Source organism: Antennarius striatus, chromosome 8 (genome assembly GCF_040054535.1).
Source record: "Antennarius striatus isolate MH-2024 chromosome 8, ASM4005453v1, whole genome shotgun sequence".
Taxonomy (NCBI): Eukaryota; Metazoa; Chordata; class Actinopteri; order Lophiiformes; family Antennariidae; genus Antennarius; species Antennarius striatus.
In genome coordinates, this window is record NC_090783.1 from 24680383 (window position 1) to 24700595 (window position 20213).

At 46.5% G+C, this 20213-nt stretch overlaps 3 protein-coding genes across 3 annotated transcripts; 1 reads left to right on the forward strand and 2 right to left on the reverse strand.

Moving 5' to 3' along the window:
* Positions 1–765: 765 nt before the first annotated feature.
* LOC137600636 (mitochondrial adenyl nucleotide antiporter SLC25A23-like) lies at positions 766–6597 on the reverse strand. Its single transcript, XM_068322366.1, has 10 exons — positions 6397–6597; positions 3742–3865; positions 3315–3402; positions 2838–2949; positions 2500–2658; positions 2264–2416; positions 1645–1758; positions 1361–1528; positions 1139–1286; positions 766–977 (listed from the first exon to the last, which is right to left on the reverse strand). The coding sequence occupies exons 1-10, from the start codon at positions 6595–6597 to the stop codon at positions 766–768; spliced, it is 1479 nt and encodes a 492-aa protein (XP_068178467.1).
* A 910-nt stretch (positions 6598–7507) lies between these two features.
* On the forward strand, positions 7508–9599 carry si:ch211-196h16.12 (regulator of G-protein signaling 5). The gene is made up of 5 exons (XM_068321467.1): positions 7508–7612; positions 7701–7769; positions 7859–7911; positions 9088–9242; positions 9310–9599. Exons 1-5 carry the CDS (start codon positions 7569–7571, stop codon positions 9475–9477), a joined length of 489 nt encoding a protein of 162 aa, XP_068177568.1. The 5' UTR covers positions 7508–7568; the 3' UTR covers positions 9478–9599.
* Positions 9600–10559: 960 nt separating this feature from the next.
* On the reverse strand, positions 10560–19506 carry mri1 (methylthioribose-1-phosphate isomerase 1). The gene is made up of 6 exons (XM_068321446.1): positions 19042–19506; positions 17124–17347; positions 15293–15462; positions 15041–15217; positions 14731–14955; positions 10560–14574 (listed from the first exon to the last, which is right to left on the reverse strand). The coding sequence occupies exons 1-6, from the start codon at positions 19171–19173 to the stop codon at positions 14441–14443; spliced, it is 1062 nt and encodes a 353-aa protein (XP_068177547.1). The 5' UTR covers positions 19174–19506; the 3' UTR covers positions 10560–14440.
* Between the last annotated feature and the right edge of the window lie 707 nt (positions 19507–20213).

Genomic DNA, 20213 nt, shown 5'->3' on the forward strand with positions numbered 1-20213 from the left:
TAATACCCACAGCGCTCCCTGCTGGCCTGGAGGGAATCAGGCTAATAACGTCCAGATTTATAATTGAACAGCACCGCCCCCTGCTGGCCTGGAGGGAAACAGACAGACAGACGGACGGACGGACGGACGGTGCTTGTGCTCATTGTTTCATAGATGAACCAAATGAACGTGTGACTGATGTTATACATTTATATGATTTTATTACTGCTTCAATGAAGTGAGCCAGGTGTGGGTCAACAACAGCCCCCATAAGAAAAGACTGGGGTTAAAACAATGTAAAGTTCAGTGCATTCATTCAGCAAACATGCATTTATTTATTTCTACATTAATACAAAGACATCAAAATATGACTTGGCTTTAAAACTGATTTCATTATATGTCATGATGGAAAGTTCAGCTGCGCATAGTGAATATACAGTAATCTCTCGGTTGTTCACGCTTCAAGATGCCCGGCTTCACTACATTTTTAGTATATAGTCAGGTGATACCGTACGCACATGCTATTGGCTAACCACCTCTGTACTGCTGTGCACTGTGATGCACTTTATCAATGAACCTACGAAGGCTGCAGGTCCAGGTGAGGGCCTCCACAGGTGAGCAATAGAAACATCTGGACAGCTGCCGTTTCAGTCTTTCCCTTTGATGCTTTGTTTTCTATCCTACCACCCCCATGCTGAAAACACGCAGCTTGTTCATCGAGGACGTGAATTCATCTACATCACCCCTTGAACTGCAAACACCTTTCACCACAAGCCATCAAGTCCTCTATGATTTCTCTTTTCCAGCCCTCCAACCTTCAGAGTCCACTCCCAGGGCAATCTTCATGTATTCGTAGACCACGTAAGATACGCTGATAGATGGGATGACTTTCAGCAGGTTGGGGGAAATTCCCCCATAAAGTCCGGCCATCCCCTCCTGGGTCACGATGCTGTGAAGCAAGGTCAGCATGGAGGGCTTAGGGGCTCCCTTCACTGACACTGTGGCCAATAAACAGACTAGTGTCAGGAACAGGTTGTGTCACATTTGTGTGGTTCATTTGTACCTAAAGGTTCATAATTTTGCAGCTGGTTAACAACAGATGTGTTGAAGGTGGTGACCCAACACCGATCTACACCGGCAGGACCACAGCCATCCTGACCTTGAGCCTGCATTCGAGTGCGAGTCACAACCAATGGGTAACTTGCCAACAGTCCAGAGGTGCTGGAGATGGCACCGCAGCCGACCAGCACCGCGGCCCCTGGATCGGCCAGGCCGTTGTTCCTGTTCAGCCAGGAAGTCTTCAGCGCCTGTGGGACAGGGGCAGATTAAAAAAGGTCAACACTAAGAGACCGTGAGCGCTGTGTGACGTCATGTGTCTGACCTCATAGACAGCCAGGTCAACGCCAGCATAAGGAATGATGCTCAGCATGTTGGGGAGGTAGCCCTTGTAGAAGGCTGTGATGCCCTCCCTCTGCAGGATCTGTTTGGCACAGTCTGCTATTCCTGAGTACTGGCCTGTTGTCCTCAGGGTGAGACGAGTCTTCAGCACCTGTGGAAGCAAAGACATGGACAAGAAGACAGAAGCAGAAAGAGGAAGACATTATTCCCCCATCCTGATCTAACGGTCCTGCAGAAGCTCAGATGAGTCCATTACCCTGGTATTACCTCCAGCGGGTAGATGGCAGTCTGAGCTGTCGCCCCGGCCAGAGCACCAGCCACAAACCTCTCATGAACCCTCAGGTTGGTCTGATCGTTCATGCAGTACATCAACTTCTTGATCTGTGAATAAACGAAAGGCACCAGCAGTCATTTTAGACCCGCTACCAGGCAGCTAGCTTAGCTTAGCCTAACAAGAGAAAGCAGCCTGTGGCAGCTAACTTTAGCTGAAGTTATCTGGAACACATCAGTTCTTACCTCCAACAGAAAACACATATGCAGTGTTTTTACTTGTGCAGACACATTTTTAAATATTCAATATTTCACCAGTGTTTATGTCACTGTTTACTGTCTTTATTTGAAAGGGTTACGGTGATTTTATATCTGTGCTTCAGAGAATTTCCCAACCTTAGCACAGAACTCCAAGGTTATGGTTAGGGGTTAGGGTTAGGGTTTAGATTAGGATCAGGGTTAGGGTTGGGGTTAGAGTTTAGGGTGTAGGGGTTAAGGTTTAGGGTTGGAAAGTAAATTAAAATTTTAGATACACAATAGAGTAAGGTTTTATTTATTACTTACTAATTAAATGATTACAATACAAACAACAACAAACATGTGAACTCCACCTCACCTGATCGTAGGCTATGAACTTGATAGCGGATTCTGGGGCAATTTTCAGAACGTTGACCCCGTTGCCCCTCCATAATGCCGGCAGTCCTCCTTCTCTCACCATGTGCTGGAGCTTCTTCTGGATGCTTCCTTTAAATCCTCTGGAACCGTGGACCTGGAACCAAAACAATCAACGGCACATGATACACCACTGGATTCTCACTGAGCTGAGGGAGGATGTCATGGCCTCCAACAGACCTGTTGGAAAACTTTGACACGATCTATGGGGGCGGCCACGGTCCGAGCCACGGCCCCCGCCGTAGCACCCGCCATCAGCTGCCGCCAGACAAAACCAGACTTCTTCTCCTCTGTAGAAAACTCATCTGGGACTGTCAGCTGCTCACCGATATCCAGCATCTACTGGACCGACAGGAAGTGAAGTGGAAGAGATGCACTGTCATTCACTAGTTGAATTTCACGCCATCGATGAGGCGTCTGTTGTCGTATGTCTAACACTGTCCTCATGGAATTCGGTCTAAAGCAGAAGCTTCAGTTCTCAGCAACTAAACCCAACAGTGTGGCTGTTGAGGCATCACCAGTGATCGCTTCCAGTAGTGGGCCACATCCTCCAAGTTACTGAGAGGGTTGAACAGGAAGTAGTCCCGCCACTCATTCCAGTCGATGGTCATGGTGCCGTCTTGGTCCATTCTGAGTAGGAAACACACAACCAGCAGAGAATCAGAGGGCAACAATAATCTGACTTTAACCCTAAACCTAACCCTAACACTAAACCTAATCCTAATCCTAATCCTAACAGTAACCCTAACCCTATATCTAACCTTAACCCTAAAATCTAACCCTAAACCTAAACCTAACCCTAACCGTAACCCTAAACCTTAACCTAACCCTAAACCTAACCCCTGTATTAACCAGACCAGACAGATTAACTGCATGTTAACTGGAAACAGATCAGGCGCCACAGAACCAGAACCAGTCCTTAGGTCATCAGAGGAGCTGGATGCATGCACCACCCGGGTCCTCGGAACCCCCCACCTCCAGCAGTGTGAGCCCACCTTTGCAGAATGGTGGTGGCGTCCTGAAGGCTGATGGTCACCCCAATGGAGAGCAGAGAGCGTTGGATCTCTGAGGCGTCGACTTCTCCTGCAGAGATCCACAGATGAACTGTTAGGACGTTCTCCGGCTAGCGTAGCTGCACATGCTATCGCCCTCGTCCCTCCCCCTGTTTGTTCATTTTCAGCACACAAACAGAAAAACTACCCAACACATTTCCTGAACCTCGATGGGAGGAGGACTCCCGGGTCGTCACAGACCAACAACGTCCCCCTTGTTGTTTAGCCTGGACAGACGGGACATCATTCATCACTCTCTTCAATTATTCAGGTGATAATTCGTGGCCAGGCTCGATGGTTAGAATTTATAATTTGGTACAGATTCAGATTTAAATATGGATTCACTGGATTCCAAACTGAACCCACTAACCGTCTTCGTTCCCGTCTAAACTATGAAACACGATCTTCAGTTGCTTCTCGTTGGCTTGGAGATACTGCACAAACTCCTCAAAGTCCAGCACACCGTCCTGGTTCGTGTCGCCCACCTTCACAATCTGAAAACACAAACCGACGTGGGTTTTTGAATGAATGAATGAATGAATGAATGATTTTATTTTGGTTTTAAAAAATTGATAATTGATCAGTCAATAACTGAACAACAACTAAGCGTGATGACCCCAGTCAATCACAGGAGTAATTCACAGTGAAACATTCATTCATTCATTCATTCACTCATTCACTCATTCACTCATTCATTCATTCATTCATTCATTCATTCATTCATCTATTATTACTCCCGAAAACTTGATTTCATACTTGTTCATTTTCAACATTGTTTGAACTCAGTTTTACCTCAGCGTTCCTTTTTCCACCAAACAACATAAATTTAGTTTTATTCCATTTTATGATAAGTTATTTAAAGCAAACCATTTGTTTAATTTCATAAGTTCCATTTCTATAGTTTTTAATAACTACTTTATGATCCATCCAGAACAAAATTAATTGATATCATCTGCAAACATAACATATTTTAATTTTATCGCTTACTGTGCAACGATCATTTATATAAATTATCAATAACTTTGGTGCGCAGACTGAGCCTTGTGGAACGCCACAGTTTACCTGTTTACGCTGAGATTTAATGACATCAATGTTTACATATTGAAACCAATAGTTTAAATATGTGAGCAAAGTTGTGCTCTGCGTCTTTACTTTCACATTTCTGCAAAAGTAAACAGTGATCAATTGTATCAAATGCTTTACGCAAATCAATAAACACGCCCACCCCAGCTGCTTATTATCCACAAATGACGCAATGTTTTCTACAAATTCCATCACTGCTAATGAAGTTGAGTGATTGCTCCTACACCCAAACTGATCCTCGTTCTACCAATCATATTTCTCAATAAAGGAATCTAATACCTTCACTGCCCCAAACTTGGAAAATTGGGGCAGTGAAGAAACCGGTCTGTCATTTGACAGAATTTGCTTATCTCCATTTATATAGAATGGTTGGCCTCCTGTTGTTTTTGTGGGATAGTGTGGCAAACAGCTCTATTTTTACTATCCGAGGCGACGCCTTTCTCACTGGGAACACCTGTTGGTGCGTCCCCCCACCTCCTCGTAGCCTTTTTTGATCGGTGTGGTTTGTCTTCAGCTCAGATATCACCAGGTCTCCCACTCTGGTGTCCTGTTCCAGGTCTTCTTTCCAGTTCTTCAGTCATCCTGTCTTTTTCTTTTGTCTGACTTCATCAAACCTGTTGTTTGACCACCCTACTCAGCTCCTCTGACATGAAGTTCAGGGACTTTTTAACTTCTTCAGTGTCTTCTGCTAACTTCTTAGTTGAAAAATTTAGTCTTTATCAATAGAAGTTCTTAGAAAAGTTTAGTACAGTTCAGCTGAAAAAAGAGACGTGATGTTCCAGATAGTACAGTGATGTTGACTTCAGAGCACATGTCATGAAAATTGCCTAAAAACTGACCCTGAAAACTGGATCAAAACTTCTTTGTGAAGCTAAGAAACATAACTAATCTCTCAGATGGTCAGTTATTTCAGTGATGTTCGATAGATCGATAGAGCCAGAGCTGATCAGAGCTGATCAGGACATCACATGTCTTCACATTTTCCTGTTCAAAGCGGGGCAGCATGTCGTTGGGTCAAATACCTGAACTCTACTTAACATCATTGTCAACCTATGAACCACCACAAGGTCCAAGACTCAACGGAGGACCAGCAGGTCCAACACCGCCAGAGAGCAGCACCCTGGACCTGGGCCTACCTGGACAATACACCCACTGTTGGATCAAGAGGAGGGTTCTGTTAGGATTCTGTTAGGATTCTGTTAGGGTTCTGTTAGGATTCTGTTATGGTTCTGTTAGAGTTCTGTTAGGATTCTGTTAGGGTTCTGTTAGAGTTCTGTTAGGGTTCTGTTAGGGTTCTGTTAGGGTTGTTAGGGTTCTGTTAGGATTCTGTTAGGATTCTGTTAGGGTTCTGTTAGAGTTCTGTTAGGATTCTGTTAGGGTTCTGTTAGAGTTCTGTTAGGGTTCTGTTAGGGTTGTTAGGGTTCTGTTAGGATTCTGTTAGGATTCTGTTAGGATTCTGTTAGGGTTCTGTTAGGATTCTGTTATGGTTCTGTTAGGGTTCTGTTAGGATTCTGTTATGGTTCTGTTAGAGTTCTGTTAGGATTCTGTTAGGGTTCTGTTAGAGTTCTGTTAGGGTTCTGTTAGGGTTCTGTTAGGGTTGTTAGGGTTCTGTTAGGATTCTGTTAGGATTCTGTTAGGATTCTGTTAGGATTCTGTTAGGGTTCTGTTAGGATTCTGTTAGGATTCTGTTAGGATTCTGTTAGGATTCTGTTAGGATTCTGTAAGGGTTGTCACCCAACAAAGAACAGATCCTTGTTCGGAAACAAACCTGTGATCTTTGAACAGACACACACACCTGCCCTCTGTCTCCAGGAGGTGTGTGTGTGACACAGGTGTGCGTGACACCGGTGTGTGTGTGACACAGGTGTGCGTGACACCGGTGTGTGTGTGACACAGGTGTGTGTGACACCGGTGTGTGTGTGACACCGGTGTTCTGTCTTACCCTCTCAATGGACCCTCTGGAAAGTCCCCGTCCAGCCAGCCACGCCCTCAGTTCGAAGATGTCGATGCGTCCGTCATTGTTGAGATCCAGCTGGTGGAAGAGCTGGGCCCAGAGCTGACCCGGGTCCGGGTCCGGGTCCGGCCCGGAAGCTCTGCTGTCCTGGCAGCAAGCCACAGGGAAGCAGGTCCAATAGGATCCCATGACCACAGTCAATCAGAGTCCGCTGATGGGAGGCAGGGGTGTCAGGTCCACCACGGCCACCGGTCCCTGCAGGTGTGAACAGGATCCCTGTCCTGTGATGGTCCAGGTTCTGGACGTGAACCGGGTTAATGTATGGATGAGTCATACTGAGGTGGGTGGGGCAATGAGGCGTCACGCGTGTCTGAAACGTTCTCTGGTTAGAAGGTTATCATTTAGTGCTGTGTGAAAGTTCTCTCTTCATATCCCATGAGGCTCTGCTGCTCGCACCTGAGCCCAGAGGACACTTCTAGAGACAGCATATTTCTGCCTGACACAGACCTGTCAGACGTGTTTTGGTCAAATGTGATGGTTTGACATGACCACGTTCCCACGGGGCTCTAAACATGCTAAACACAGGTTGTGTTTTGTCTCTCAACGGGGCGTGTTCCCGCTCAGAAAGACCCGTCATTAGAAGAGAATGGATCCAAGAGTAACTAGTGTTCAGTAGCAGATCGCAGGGCGTGTCACACCCACACACACACACACACACACACACACACACACACACACACACACACACACACACACACACACACACACGTTCAGTTTTCTACCACAGTTTTCTACCCCTGATAGGTCAGCCACTCGCCAGGCTTCCATGACTACTAGCCCCAGCGGGGGCTACCTGGTAGCCCCCAGCAGCAGGTGTTCTGTTGTCCTTTGTCTGTGAATTCGTCTCCATCAGCAGCTCTCTGCTTCCAGAGGAGAGCCACGCCCACCACCTGCTCCTCCCTCATCACCTCATTGTCCTGGATCAATGGTCCAATCAGATGATGGAGCAGATGATGGAGCAGATGATGGAGCAGATGATGGAGCCGATAGCAGACATGCTATATAAGACCACCAGGGGCGCGTCTGGACCAGCCCGTCTCCGGCGGTGGACTCAGCAGCTGCTCGTCTCCCGTTGAATCTCCTCTGGACTCCCCAGCGCGATGTGTAAGGGACTCTCCTCGCTGCCCGCCTCCTGCCTGGAGAGGTAAGTACCCCGCCGGGTCATCCCGGTCTCTCCATCCCCTGATCGTGGAGCGTGTCGTGAACCGTTTGACGTGTGATTTGTGTTTCAGGGCGAAGGGGATGCGCGTGAAGTTAAGCCATCTGGCTGAGACGCATCACAGACACAAGCAAAGCTCCAGGTCAATAATCTATAATCAAACCAATAGTAACGGCTCATCAATACGACCCTGACATGACACAGCAGCACTGAACTGTGGTCTCTCCTCAGGGCTCAGGATGGAAAAGCTTTTCAGGACCTGGAAGCTCTGCTGAACAACAAAAGTAAGAGAGTCTTCCCCTTTCCTTAGTTTATACCAAAGTCAGCGTCTGATCACATGACTGACCTGATCACGCGATCACATGATCATACGGACCGGAGACATGTAAGCAGGACTCACTCCTGAGGATGCTGTACAGTAATCCCCTGTAACTCGTGGTTAATGCATTCCAGGAACCACATGATTAACAAATTCCAAGATAGAGCGACAAACTATTTATTTTATTATTTATGGTAATTTAAACGTTTCTGAACCCCCCCATACTGATATTAAACCACCTTCTATCTGTATCACCTTTAAAACACTCTGATAGACTGTTTAAAGCACTTTGTGTCTCACAGAAGTCAGAGACTGACGGAACGTAGAACACTTCAGGATGTCAGCCAATAGAATGTGTGTACGGTGTCACGTGTATAGAGATGTTTACCTTTGTGTTTCGTCTTATACTTTGTCTTGTTCTGCCTGTTGTACTACCTGTAGTACTACCTGTTGTACTGCCTGTTGTACTGCCTGTAGTACTACCTGTTGTACTGCCTGTTGTACTGCCTGTGTTGTACTACCTGTTGTACTGCCTGTGTTGTACTGCCTGTTGTACTGCCTGTGTTGTACTACCTGTTGTACTGCCTGTGTTGTACTACCTGTTGTACTACCTGTTGTACTACCTGTTGTACTGCCTGTGTTGTACTACCTGTTGTACTGCCTGTGTTGTACTACCTGTTGTACTGCCTGTGTTGTACTGCCTGTTGTACTACCTGTTGTACTACCCGTTGTACTGCCTGTGTTGTACTGCTTGTTGTACTACCTGTTGTACTACCTGTTGTACTGCCTGTGTTGTACTGCCTGTTGTCCTGCCTGTTGACCGTGGGTCACAGACGACGTTAATTTCGTCTGTGCTGTATGTTTTGCGTGTATGGTACATTTGACGATAAAGCTGACTTTGACTTTAACTTTGACGTGACTGCCGACCAAAAATCGGTGATGAGGTGAAGTTGCGCGCGTTGATGCTCGATGGTGCCCCATATTTCCATGGAGCTAGTCCCCTTCTGAAACAGGACGTGATTCCCAGACTTCACAGGAAGTCACAGGAAACCAGAATCATGGTGAAGGTTCACCGTCGTCCGTCAGGACACGGCCTTTAGGGAACACGCTTCGGTGGCTCCAGCTGTCTCCTCCTCCTCAGGTGCTCTGCAGGCCTTCCATGAGTTCCTGCTTTCAGAGTTCAGCGATGAAAACCTGAGGTTCTGGCTCGCCTGTGAGGACTACAGCGTTTCTCCCTCCAAGACCAAGGCCTGCAGCATCTACGAGCGCTTCATCAACCCCGACGCCCCGCAGGAGGTGGGTGGAGTCGGTGGTGACCAGACCGGATCTATGCAGGACTATTAACAACAGCCTTCTGCCTCAGGTGAACCTGGACGCAGAGACCCGTGACCACCTGCTGAGCGTGGGGGACTCCGTGTGTCGTGACACCTTCCAGCAGGCACAGCGGAGGATCTACAGTCTGATGGCCAGGGACTCCTTCCCCCGGTTCCTGCGCTCCCCCCACTGCATGGAGGCCATCAAGGCTTTCTGAAGGCTCTGTGATCACAGACCTGCTGAGGAACCTCCTGGTGGTGATTCCAGAAGGTCCCGACATGATGTTAATGTGACACCATGGGACACGCCTCCGGTGTCTTCACCCCCCTAATAAAGTACCTGCAAAGGCCTGGAGCATCGTTGAGTGTTTTTCTGTGATGTGGTTGCTAACAACACGCCTCGCGTTTGTCACATGCTTTTATTGTGAAAGGTGACTTGAAGTGGACTGAAAAGTTGTCCGTACCCATGAAATAAAAAAAAGATCGAACACGTAACGTTAAAACCATCGGTTCAGAGGAAAAGCTAGCCCACCTTTAGTAGCACAACGTTAGCCCGACATCAACACGACGTTAGCATGACATTAGCACAACGGACATGTCATTACAACAGTCTTCATCACCTTCATTTCTTGACACCTTCATTTGCAACTAAGACCTGTCTTCATTTGCTGGATAATCATTAATGACATCAGGACGGCTGTAGTCTAATAATACATCACCAGACAATAAACAACCTTTATTCACAAATTAATAATCAACCTCTCTGTAAATAAAATTATTTATTTTAGAACAGAAGTCCTTTTTAATAAGAAATAATTATATTAAAACGCACTGATGTGGTTTATCCTCCTTCACACAGACAGGAGGTTGGAAATGGAAGCAGTGGATCTCAGGATATTCTGCTGGACTTCAATCCAGAACACTGGCGATGTTGTGGGCGCTTAATTTTGGGGTAACAGCTGGTGACCCGTCACGTGACTGAGACAGGAGGCACAGGTGCGTGCATTCATCTGTGCGTCATTCAGCACAGAAGTCACTTTTCAAAATATCTTTTAGACAGATAATAACAAAAAAATACATATTAAAATGTTCTGTGCATCCTGGTACCAAATGGTTCAGGGCCAATGAACTGTCCCGATCATTCATTTAAAGACTAAATATTCAATCATGACATGGTTTTTATTTTTTATAGAAAGTCTTTTGGAGGCTCCTACCCGCTGGGTTTTGAACTTGTCAACTTTCTGCCATTTTTCTTGGAACCAGAAAAACAAGGTTGGTCTTTGTTGCTTCAAATGTGGGTTGCTTCCTGTAGCGCCCCCTACAGGAGGCTCAGCGACAGGCTGGTGTAATGCAGTGCAGGTGAGACAGACCACAACTCTGCTGTTTCACTGTGTTTTTATTCTTTTCACTTCATGAATGCGCTTCAAACCATCATATCCTGTAGGTTTATATTTCACAGCTCCGGTTTCAAACTATTTCCACATTACAAAATGAACCCAGATCAGGTGATTATCAACAACAATAAAATACGTGCACTTAAAGAGGCCATCTGAACAACACCCATGGTAAATACAGGCCACACTGGAAACTATTCACAAGCTTCTGCTGGAACTGGTGAAATGAAGATGAACTAGTGTGGAGGGTCGCTGTCAAAAACTTTAAATACTGTCCTGTTGTTACTTACAACATGGCAAAAAACAGCATGACCTACACACACTTGCCTACATGTCGCCTGTTGTGGCGACTGAACGTCCTGCCACAGATTATTCCCACCGATGGATCGACAGACAGAATCTGTCCAGGTCTTGTTCTGCTTCAGCCGGGCCTGTTGAGTCCTTGTGTTGGTTCTTCTGTGTTTGAGTCCATGTGGGCAAAACCTAGAGGTAGTGTGTGTGGTTGAAGAGGTGCCACCATGTGGTCACGACTAGTCACAGTGTGGTGAAATCAAGCGAGCCACAGCCAAACAGCTCCGATGAGGACGTCCAGATGAACAAAACCTGGTCAAAGACTGGCAGTAAAATAACCCCCAGGGGGTGTGACGGCTACCAGCGTCTGGACCGTCATCAGGAAGCTGCCCAACACCAACCGCACAAAACAACCACGCAAAAACCCACAGATCCACAGCCGTCTTTAACACCTGAGACTCAAACGGCGGTGATACGAGGACTGGAGGGGGTAGGAACTGAAGACGTGAACGACTAGTCTAGGAGGACAGGGACAGACTGTCTCAGAATGTCAGAGAGATTCGACTACAAATGTTAGTGAGGATGCTAACACTATTAGCATCACAGCCCATCCTGCTGTTGTCATGGCGATCAGGGTGGAGCTTTGAACACACCCTCTCATGAAGGACGTGGAGGCGGGGGGAGCTGCGGTGGCGCCTGAAGGCTACGGTCGCCCAAACGGTCAGCAAGGGTTCGTCCCTGGACGGTGAGACAGCCGTCTGACCACAGGAAGTAAAGACGCCTGGGGGGCTGCTGTCCCTGACTGTCATGGGTCAGCTACACCGGGCCACACTGGTAGGGCAGTGAGCAGCGAGGGGTGCCAGGTAGGGCCACAGGTGACGAGTCCTTCCTCAGCCTACAAGACAACACACTCACCAGGTAGACTCCGGGTCCAGAACTTAGTCCTACCGTAGGATCACCCACACCAAGTGGACACAGGGTCAAGAACGGCAGTCCTACCCTAGGATCACCCCCACCAGGTGGACACCGGGTCCAGAACAGCAGTCCTACCGTAGGATCCCCCTCACTCACCAGCGACCTGATCACTTGTTCTTCACCAGACAACAGACAAGATTCCCTGAAGCTGAAACCCAGACGCTCCGTCTGACGTGATCACGAGATCACCAGCATTACCACGTTAGTGAAGGTAGGGTAGGGACAGCACTGGTAGTAACAGTGTAGTAGTAGTGTTAGTTATAGAAATAATGGTATTTATACTAGTAGTAGTAGTAGTAGTAGCAGTACAGTTGTAATAGTATAGTAGTGGTAATAGTAGTAATGGCAAAGTAATAGTAGTAGTAATAATAGTAGTATAGTAGGAACAGTATAGTAATAGTAATAGTAGTCATAGTCGTAATAGTATAGTGGTAGTAATAGAAGTTAGTTGTAACAGTAATTAAGTAGTAAAAGTATAGTTGTAGAAGTAGTAATAGTAATAGCAGTAATGGTAGCTATGGTATAGTAGTAGTAATAGCAGGTATAGTAGTAGTAATAGTAGTAGTTATAGTAGTGATAATAGTAGTAGTTGTTGTAGTAGTATAATATTACTACTCCTATAGTAGATGTAGCAGTAGTAATAGTATAGTAGTAGTAATAGTTGTAGTAGTTATCTTAGTAGTAATAGTACTTATGGTAGTAGTAATAGCAGTACTGGTAGGTATGGTAGTTACACTAGTCGTAGTAGTAGTAATGGTAGATATGGTACACTAGTAGTAATGTAATGGTAGTAGTAGTAAAGTAGTAGTAGTAATAGCAGTAGTGGTAGATATGGTAGTGTTACTAGTAGTAGTAGTAGTAGCAGCAATAATGGTAGATATGGTAGTTATTCTAGAAGTAGTACTGGTAGTGATACTAGTGGTAACGGTAATGATAGTAGTAGTAGTAGTAGTAATGGTAGATATGGTAGTGATACTAGTAGTAGTAGTAGTAATGGTAGATATGGTAGCGATACTAGTAGTAGTAGTAATAACGGTAGTGATAGTAGTAGTAGTAATAGTAGTGGTAGTGATAGTAGCAGTAGTAGTAATAGCAGTAGTGGTAGTGACAGTGGTTCTAGTAGTCGTGGTAACGCAGTAAACCAACCCATCATTGATTCCTCCTGTTTGGTCAAAAGTCAGAGTTTAGAGCTGGGAGGTCAGAGGTCATTTATGGAGGAAACTTCAGTGGGTGTTTGGGTAACGCGGACTCTTTTAACCCTTTCTGTGCTGTGCCGGGTCACGATGGTCACATGGTCAGACGGCGCCGTGAGTTTGAGCCTTAAAGGACGAGTTCGCCCTAAAATAGAGACGTCAGCCATCATCTGCTGCTCAGCAGGAACGAACGCAGCCTCCAGCGCTGGAGTCCAGCACGGGGACTGAACCAAACCGTCCCACAAACCCCCGTCACATGACCTGCCCCCTCCTGAGGGAACGCGTGACGCCCCTCACGTCTGGTAGAGAACAAACACCGACTCCTGCACCGTCAGCACTGAGTCACTGACGTGTCGCCGTGAGTCACACGAGTATTTAAAAGCTGCACAAACACAAAGACGTGCAGGGGACCACACCTGTATTTGGGGGTGAACTGCTCCTTTAATAGTGATGCTCGTGTTACACAGGAGAGAACACACACCTCACGCTAGAAGTCACACAAAAAGGCTTTTCTGACTCCAGTCCCGTGTACAGAGAATATTTATATGTGTCAAACTAGTATGGGTACACGTATGTAGAAGTACATGATGAGAGTACAGGTGTGGTATGGATACACAGGTGCCAACAGCGAGTTGCTAACAGGGACTGAGGTATAAACAGCCACCGGACCCCCCCAGTCGTTCAAGGGTACACAATTTTGCGACGGAGGGTAAAAAGTGAGGATGAATACATTTTTTTAATCCCACTAAAAATTTCTCATTGTGAAAATCCAGTCGATATAAATTTGGACGAATCCTCTACAAAAGGTTTCTACAGAACCAAAGAAATTAAATGTTAATATAACATTTCTGTTATGGTGTTAATTTTAAATAACCATTAATCTGGTTAGCAGTACCGTTAACTAGCAGGTTAGTTCTCTACATATGTACACACTACCAGCGAGGATGAGGGTATTTACAGGTGGGGAGCAGCGTTCTGATTGGAGGACAGACACACCTGCCGTGACGCTTTTCTGTTTGCAACCCAGGAAGCTGGAAAACCGGCCAATGAGGTGCGAGCGTGATGACGGAACCGCGTCGCTGGGACGGCGTCAAGAGGATGGAAGGAGACGGGGGAGGGGTGGGGGTGTGGTACAGAGAAACGACGACACAACGCGACACACACGCGCCGGCGGTGACGGTGTGTGTGTGTGAGCCGCGGACACACACACGCGAGTGTCTTACCGACGGTGAATGAAACACACGGTGGGCGGGTGACGTGTTCATGAGGTGAGTGTCTCTGTGACATGACGGCGCAGCGGCACACGCCCACCAGCAGGGGGCGGGGCTCTAGAGGGCGGTGAGGCGGCCGGTGAGCGCCGCCTGCAGCTCAGACGGAAGGAACACCCCCAGCTCCGTGATGATGCCTCCTGTGATCAGCTGGTGGGGGGTCACGTCGAACGCCGGGTTCCACACCTCGATACCTGTGGGGAGAAGACACCCGATGATGTCATCGAAGACACCCCATGATGTCATCGACAGGTCAGACACGGCGCTGGAGTGCGTCAGTTCGCCTGATGCTTCGCGCCGTGACGCCGATCCACTTCCTGTCTCTGCACCAATCGCGGCACGCGACTCACCTGGCGCGGCGATGGGGACGCCGTTGATCTTGGTGAGCTCCTCAGGGGGGCGCACCTCGATGACGATGTCTCTGCCGCTCTCCAGGCTCAGGTCGCACGACGTGCTGGGCGCCGCCACGTAGAAAGGAATCCCATGATGCTTTGCGGCGATGGCCAGCTGGTAGGTGCCCACTTTGTTGGCCGTGTCCCCGTTGGCGACCACCCTGTCGGCCCCCACCACCACGGCTGAGAGGAAGCAGAAGAGGAGGACAGATGAAGCCCCGGCGGCGGGCGGGGGGAGTGGGCGGGGCTGGATGGGGCGTTCACACACCTGTGATGTCCATCTCCCTCATGGTGAGCGCCGCCATGCTGTCGGTTATGAGCGTGGCGGGGATGCCCTCGGCCACCGCCTCGTAGGCGGTGAGGCGGGAGCCCTGGTTGTAGGGGCGTGTCTCCGTCAGGTAGAGGCGCTTCAGCCGGCCCAGCGCGTGGAGGCTCCGCACCACGCCTGCACACACACACACACACACACCCATTACACAACCATTACCCCAACACCCCCTCCCCCCACGCCCCCGCTCACCCAGCGCCGTCCCGTATCCGGCGGTGGCCAGGGAGCCCGTGTTGCAGTGCGTCAGGATGGTCACCGAGTCCCTGGGGACGCCAGACAGGATGTGCTGGGCGCCATAGTTACCGATCTTCCTGTTGTCATTGACGTCGCGCTCCAGCATGTCTTCAATCCAGGTGATCACACTGCAGGGGGGGTGGGGGGTTAGAAGGTCATCCAGAGTTCATGTTACCTCCAGAAAGCAGTGCATCCCTGGGATGGGTTTCAACAAACATTTGAGTAATCCCAACATGACATCTAGATATATACTTTATTATTATACTTTATACTATACATACTTATATACAATACTTATATAAACTAATATACACTTTATTAATCCCAAAGGAAATTCAGGAATCCAGTTTCTGCATCCCAAAAGTAGTAACAGAATATATAGTAGAAGCGACGCTAGGATTGAGTTTAGGTAATAGTAGAATGTAGAAACTTAACAAACTTAATGATTTTATTAATAACATCATAACTGTTTGAGTGAAAACAAAAAGAGTAAAATTATATTGTTTTATCAAAATGTAGTAATATCTGTAGTAATATCTGTAGTAATATCTGTAGTAATACCTGTAGTAATACCTGTAGTAATATCTGTAGTAATATCTGTAGTAATACCTGTAGTAATACCTGTAATACCTGTAGTAATATCTGTAGTAATATCTGTAGTAATACATGTAGTAATATCTGTAGTAATATCTGTAGTAATATCTGTAGTAATACATGTAGTAATATCTGTAGTAATATCTGTAGTAATATCTGTAGTAATAACTGTAGTAATACCTGTAGTAATACCTGTAGTAATACCTGTAGTAATATCTGTAGTAACATCTGTAGTAATACCTGTATGAATACCTGTAGTAACATCTGTAGTAATACCTGTATGAATACCTGTAGTAATATCTGTAGTAACATCTGTAGTAATACCTGTAGTAATATCTGTAGTAACATCTGTAGTAATATCTGTAGTAATACCTGTAGTAATATCTGTAGTAATATCTGTAGTAATATCTGTAGTAATATCTGTAGTAATATCTGTAGTAATATCTGTATTAATATCTGTAGTAATATCTGTAGTAACATCTGTAGTAATATCTGTAGTAATATCTGTATTAATATCTGTAGTAATATCTGTAGTAACATCTGTAGTAATACCTGTAGTAATATCTGTAGTAATATCTGTGTCTTTTTCTTCATTAACTTCTGATTGTTTTTTATTCATTGTCATTTGCTTTTTCTCCAACTTTTGCATCTTTTTCAGCGGCATGGTGATAATCAATCAATCAATCAATCACCCTTTATTAGTCTATCTCTTAATCCCACCAGCAGACGTTCCAAACGTTTTAACAGACAGACAAACCCAACAGGACTCTTCTTGTTCTCTGGGGAGTCGAACTAACTCCTCTCTCACTGCAGCTTAAAACCAGCAGACGTGTTGCTGGTTGGTGAATCACACAGGTGAATCACACAGGTGAATCACACAGGTGAATCACACAGGTGAATCACACAGGTGAATCTTGTGACCAGAAACTCACGTGAGATCAAAACGTAACAGAGATTTACGGGTTAGAAATGGAAACAGGATGTTTTTGTTGAAGTGCATTCAAAGCTCTCGCCCCAGAGACACGCTGTCTGACACACGCAAACGAGAACACTGCATCCGTGCTCCTCTGTCACTACTGGTGTGTTTGTGTGTCTTGTGGGAGGAGCTAACTCACAGCTAATTTGCTGTTAGCGCCCTGTGGCTAACAAACCTCGTCTGAGCAGAGGCTAAGCTAACAATGCTAACCCCACCCACCTGTCCCTGAGGGGCTCAGGGTTCTTCTCCATGCTCTCGTTCTCGGCGAACTCCATCAGCTCGCGGGCGGCGCGGCCCATGTTGACGGCGGTGGGCCGGGCCGAGATCAGGTGACATAGAGACTCCCGGATGAAGGTCACAGGGTCGTCGCCACCGGCGCCTGCTCGCAGCTCCACGGCCAGGCTGAGGCAGCCCACGATGGCAATGGCTGGGGCGCCCCGCACCTGCAGCGGGGGGGGGGGGGGGGGAGTCAGCGTCATCATCTGAACCCCACCTCCAGGGTGGGCGGGGCTAGAACCCAAACCCAACTCCCATTCCATCCTGTAGGTCATGGGGCCACATCATCAGCATCACTGATGACATCATCGCTGTCCTCAAAGGGCCAGATGTAACTAATAAATGTAACTAAATGTAACTCAGTGTAATGTAACTAAATGTAACTACTCCTTAATGTAACTAATAAATGTAACTAAATGTAACTCAGTGTAATGTAACTAAATGTAACTACTCCTTAATGTAACTAATAAATGTAACTAAATGTAACTCAGTGTAATGTAACTAAATGTAACTACTCCTTAATGTAACTAATAAATGTAACTAAATGTAACTCAGTGTAATGTAACTAAATGTAACTACTCCTTAATGTAACTAATAAATGTAACTAAATGTAACTCAGTGTAATGTAACTAAATGTAACTACTCCTTAATGTAACTAATAAATGTAACTAAATGTAACTCAGTGTAATGTAACTAAATGTAACTACTCCTTAATGTAACTAATAAATGTAACTAAATGTAACTCAGTGTAATGTAACTAAATGTAACTACTCCTTAATGTAACTAATAAATGTAACTAAATGTAACTCAGTGTAATGTAACTAAATGTAACTACTCCTTAATGTAACTAATAAATGTAACTAAATGTAACTCAGTGTAATGTAACTAAATGTAACTACTCCTTAATGTAACTAATAAATGTAACTAAATGTAACTCAGTGTAATGTAACTAAATGTAACTACTCCTTAATGTAACTAATAAATGTAACTAAATGTAACTCAGTGTAATGTAACTAAATGTAACTACTCCTTAATGTAACTAATAAATGTAACTAAATGTAACTCAGTGTAATGTAACTAAATGTAACTACTCCTTAATGTAACTAATAAATGTAACTAAATGTAACTCAGTGTAATGTAACTAAATGTAACTACTCCTTAATGTTAAATAACTGAATTTCTGACTGATTCTAGTTCCAAACATTACAGTTAGACAGAAAAAACATGTTTGTTTGTTTCTCTGTTCTAACATAAATCCTTTTCATTTGTCAGGTTATTAAACCCACAGAACTCCATCAATCAAGGATCAAACTATCAATCAATAAAGAAAAATAACATCAGACATGAGTTAGGACGTTAACTTTGTTCACAATGTTTAGTCAGAGTTAAAATAGGACGAACTACTGCATTGTGGGAAATGTAGTTTTTGGTCAAAACACATTTCTAACCTATTTTTAGACACTCTGACCTTTCATGCTCTGGTGGGCCACATTAAATGATGTGGAGGGCCACATTTGGCCCCTGGGCCTCGAGTTTGACACGTGATGTAGATGAAGCTGAAGTTGAACACCTCTCAGGTGAGGGGGGAGCAAAAACACCCGGATGAGAACAAAAATCGCAGTTAAAGTCATTAATAATGAATCGATCACCGATCAAAGCAGCGCGGGGGGGGGGTACGGTTCTTGTTTGTCTCGCGGCTGTAACGTGAGGACTACAAATAAAGGTGGGGGGGGGGTACAGGTGGAACAACAACAGGCCGACCGGAGCGGCGCGACACAAAGGACCGGAGACAGACGCGCGCACGGCGGCGGAGCAGCTCTCTGCTCCCGGTGCGGGGGTGTCGGGGCTGGGGGGTCCGTACCTTCATGGACTTGATGGCCTCGAACGCGTCCTGCACCGAGCGCAGCTCCTCGTAGACCGTCTGGTGCGGCAGCAGCAGCTGGTTCAGGACCTGCAGGGAACCGGCCCGGTACCGGATTGCCTCCAACGTCATGACCGAACGGCAAGGCGGCCAGGGGGGGCGAGCGAACAACACCGATCCACCGGCTGCGCGCGCACGCACCTACTTCACACACACACACACACACACACACACACACACACACACACACACACACACACACACACGCCACTCGGTGACCGCGGCCTGCCTGTCGGAAGTCCCGGAACCGTCCGGAGACGAACGGGAGGTGTGGAGGAGGTGGGGGGAGGAGGAGGTCGGCGGCGCTGAACGGGGGGATGAGGAGGGTCGCGGGATGAGGAGGACCGGAGACCGGAGCCGTTCTCCCGCTGACACACCAGCAGGAAGGCAGACACGGAACCACGTGTCCACCGAACCAGGAAGCCGTCGCCTGCGTGGCCACGCCCTCTGAAGTCTCGCGGGTCGAGCGCTTTTTTTTTTTAACTCGCCCCCCCTCACGTCTCCCCCTTTGTCAGGAGACGTTCAGAGGCCTCATTAGCATAAGATCAGAAACCCAGACCCCGCCCCCACATGTGTTTATAAGCAGGATTTTAACTTTTTTTAAAAACCTTTTCCTATAAATTTCTGACAGCTGAGGGGCGGAGCCAACATCTGATCACGTGGCTTCAGGTGTGTAACTCAGCCCCTTCACCTGCATCTTTCCGTCCACCCAGCAGAGCTTCATTCATTGAGGTGGGCGTCCCCTGCTGGCAGGGTGGATGTACTGCTGCCATTCATTTATTTAATGGATTCATTCATTCATAAATTATACAGTAATCCCTCGTTCCTCGCGGTTAATGCGTTCCAGGAACCACACGCAATCAACAAAATACCGTGATAGAGCAACAAACTATTTATCTTATTATTTACGGTAATTTTAACATTTACATTTTTTCATGTTTACGTTCACATTTCATTCGTGTTCACGTGGCCCATGTCCAGTCCTCACATTTAACTTCTGTTGTCCTGCCAGGACTTCTGTAAACAGTACCTGTGGTGGAAGAGGTGATCTCAGTCACCCAAGAATAACAGCATCATGAAGACAAGTGGCCTCAGAATCTTCACTATGATCC

What these genes read in the sequence shown, in the direction of transcription:
- LOC137600636 (XM_068322366.1), bottom strand. Translation starts at nt 6,597, where the DNA reads ATGGGATCCTATTGGACCTGCTTCCCTGTGGCTTGCTGCCAGGACAGC. An exon ending in CCAGAGGGTCCATTGAGAGG is followed by an intron (nt 3,866 to 6,396) that starts GTAAGACAGAAC and finishes TTGTGTTTTCAG; the next exon opens with ATTGTGAAGGTGGGCGACAC. An exon ending in GCCACCACCATTCTGCAAAG is followed by an intron (nt 2,950 to 3,314) that starts GTGGGCTCACAC and finishes TTTCCTACTCAG; the next exon opens with AATGGACCAAGACGGCACCA.
- si:ch211-196h16.12 (XM_068321467.1), top strand. Translation starts at nt 7,569, where the DNA reads ATGTGTAAGGGACTCTCCTCGCTGCCCGCCTCCTGCCTGGAGAG. An exon ending in CCCGCCTCCTGCCTGGAGAG is followed by an intron (nt 7,613 to 7,700) that starts GTAAGTACCCCG and finishes TTTGTGTTTCAG; the next exon opens with GGCGAAGGGGATGCGCGTGA. An exon ending in AGCTCTGCTGAACAACAAAA is followed by an intron (nt 7,912 to 9,087) that starts GTAAGAGAGTCT and finishes CCTCCTCCTCAG; the next exon opens with GTGCTCTGCAGGCCTTCCAT.
- mri1 (XM_068321446.1), bottom strand. Translation starts at nt 19,173, where the DNA reads ATGACGTTGGAGGCAATCCGGTACCGGGCCGGTTCCCTGCAGGTCCTG. An exon ending in AGGCCATCAAGTCCATGAAG is followed by an intron (nt 17,348 to 19,041) that starts GTACGGACCCCC and finishes CCCCCGCTGCAG; the next exon opens with GTGCGGGGCGCCCCAGCCAT. An exon ending in CGTCCCCATCGCCGCGCCAG is followed by an intron (nt 14,575 to 14,730) that starts GTGAGTCGCGTG and finishes TTCTCCCCACAG; the next exon opens with GTATCGAGGTGTGGAACCCG.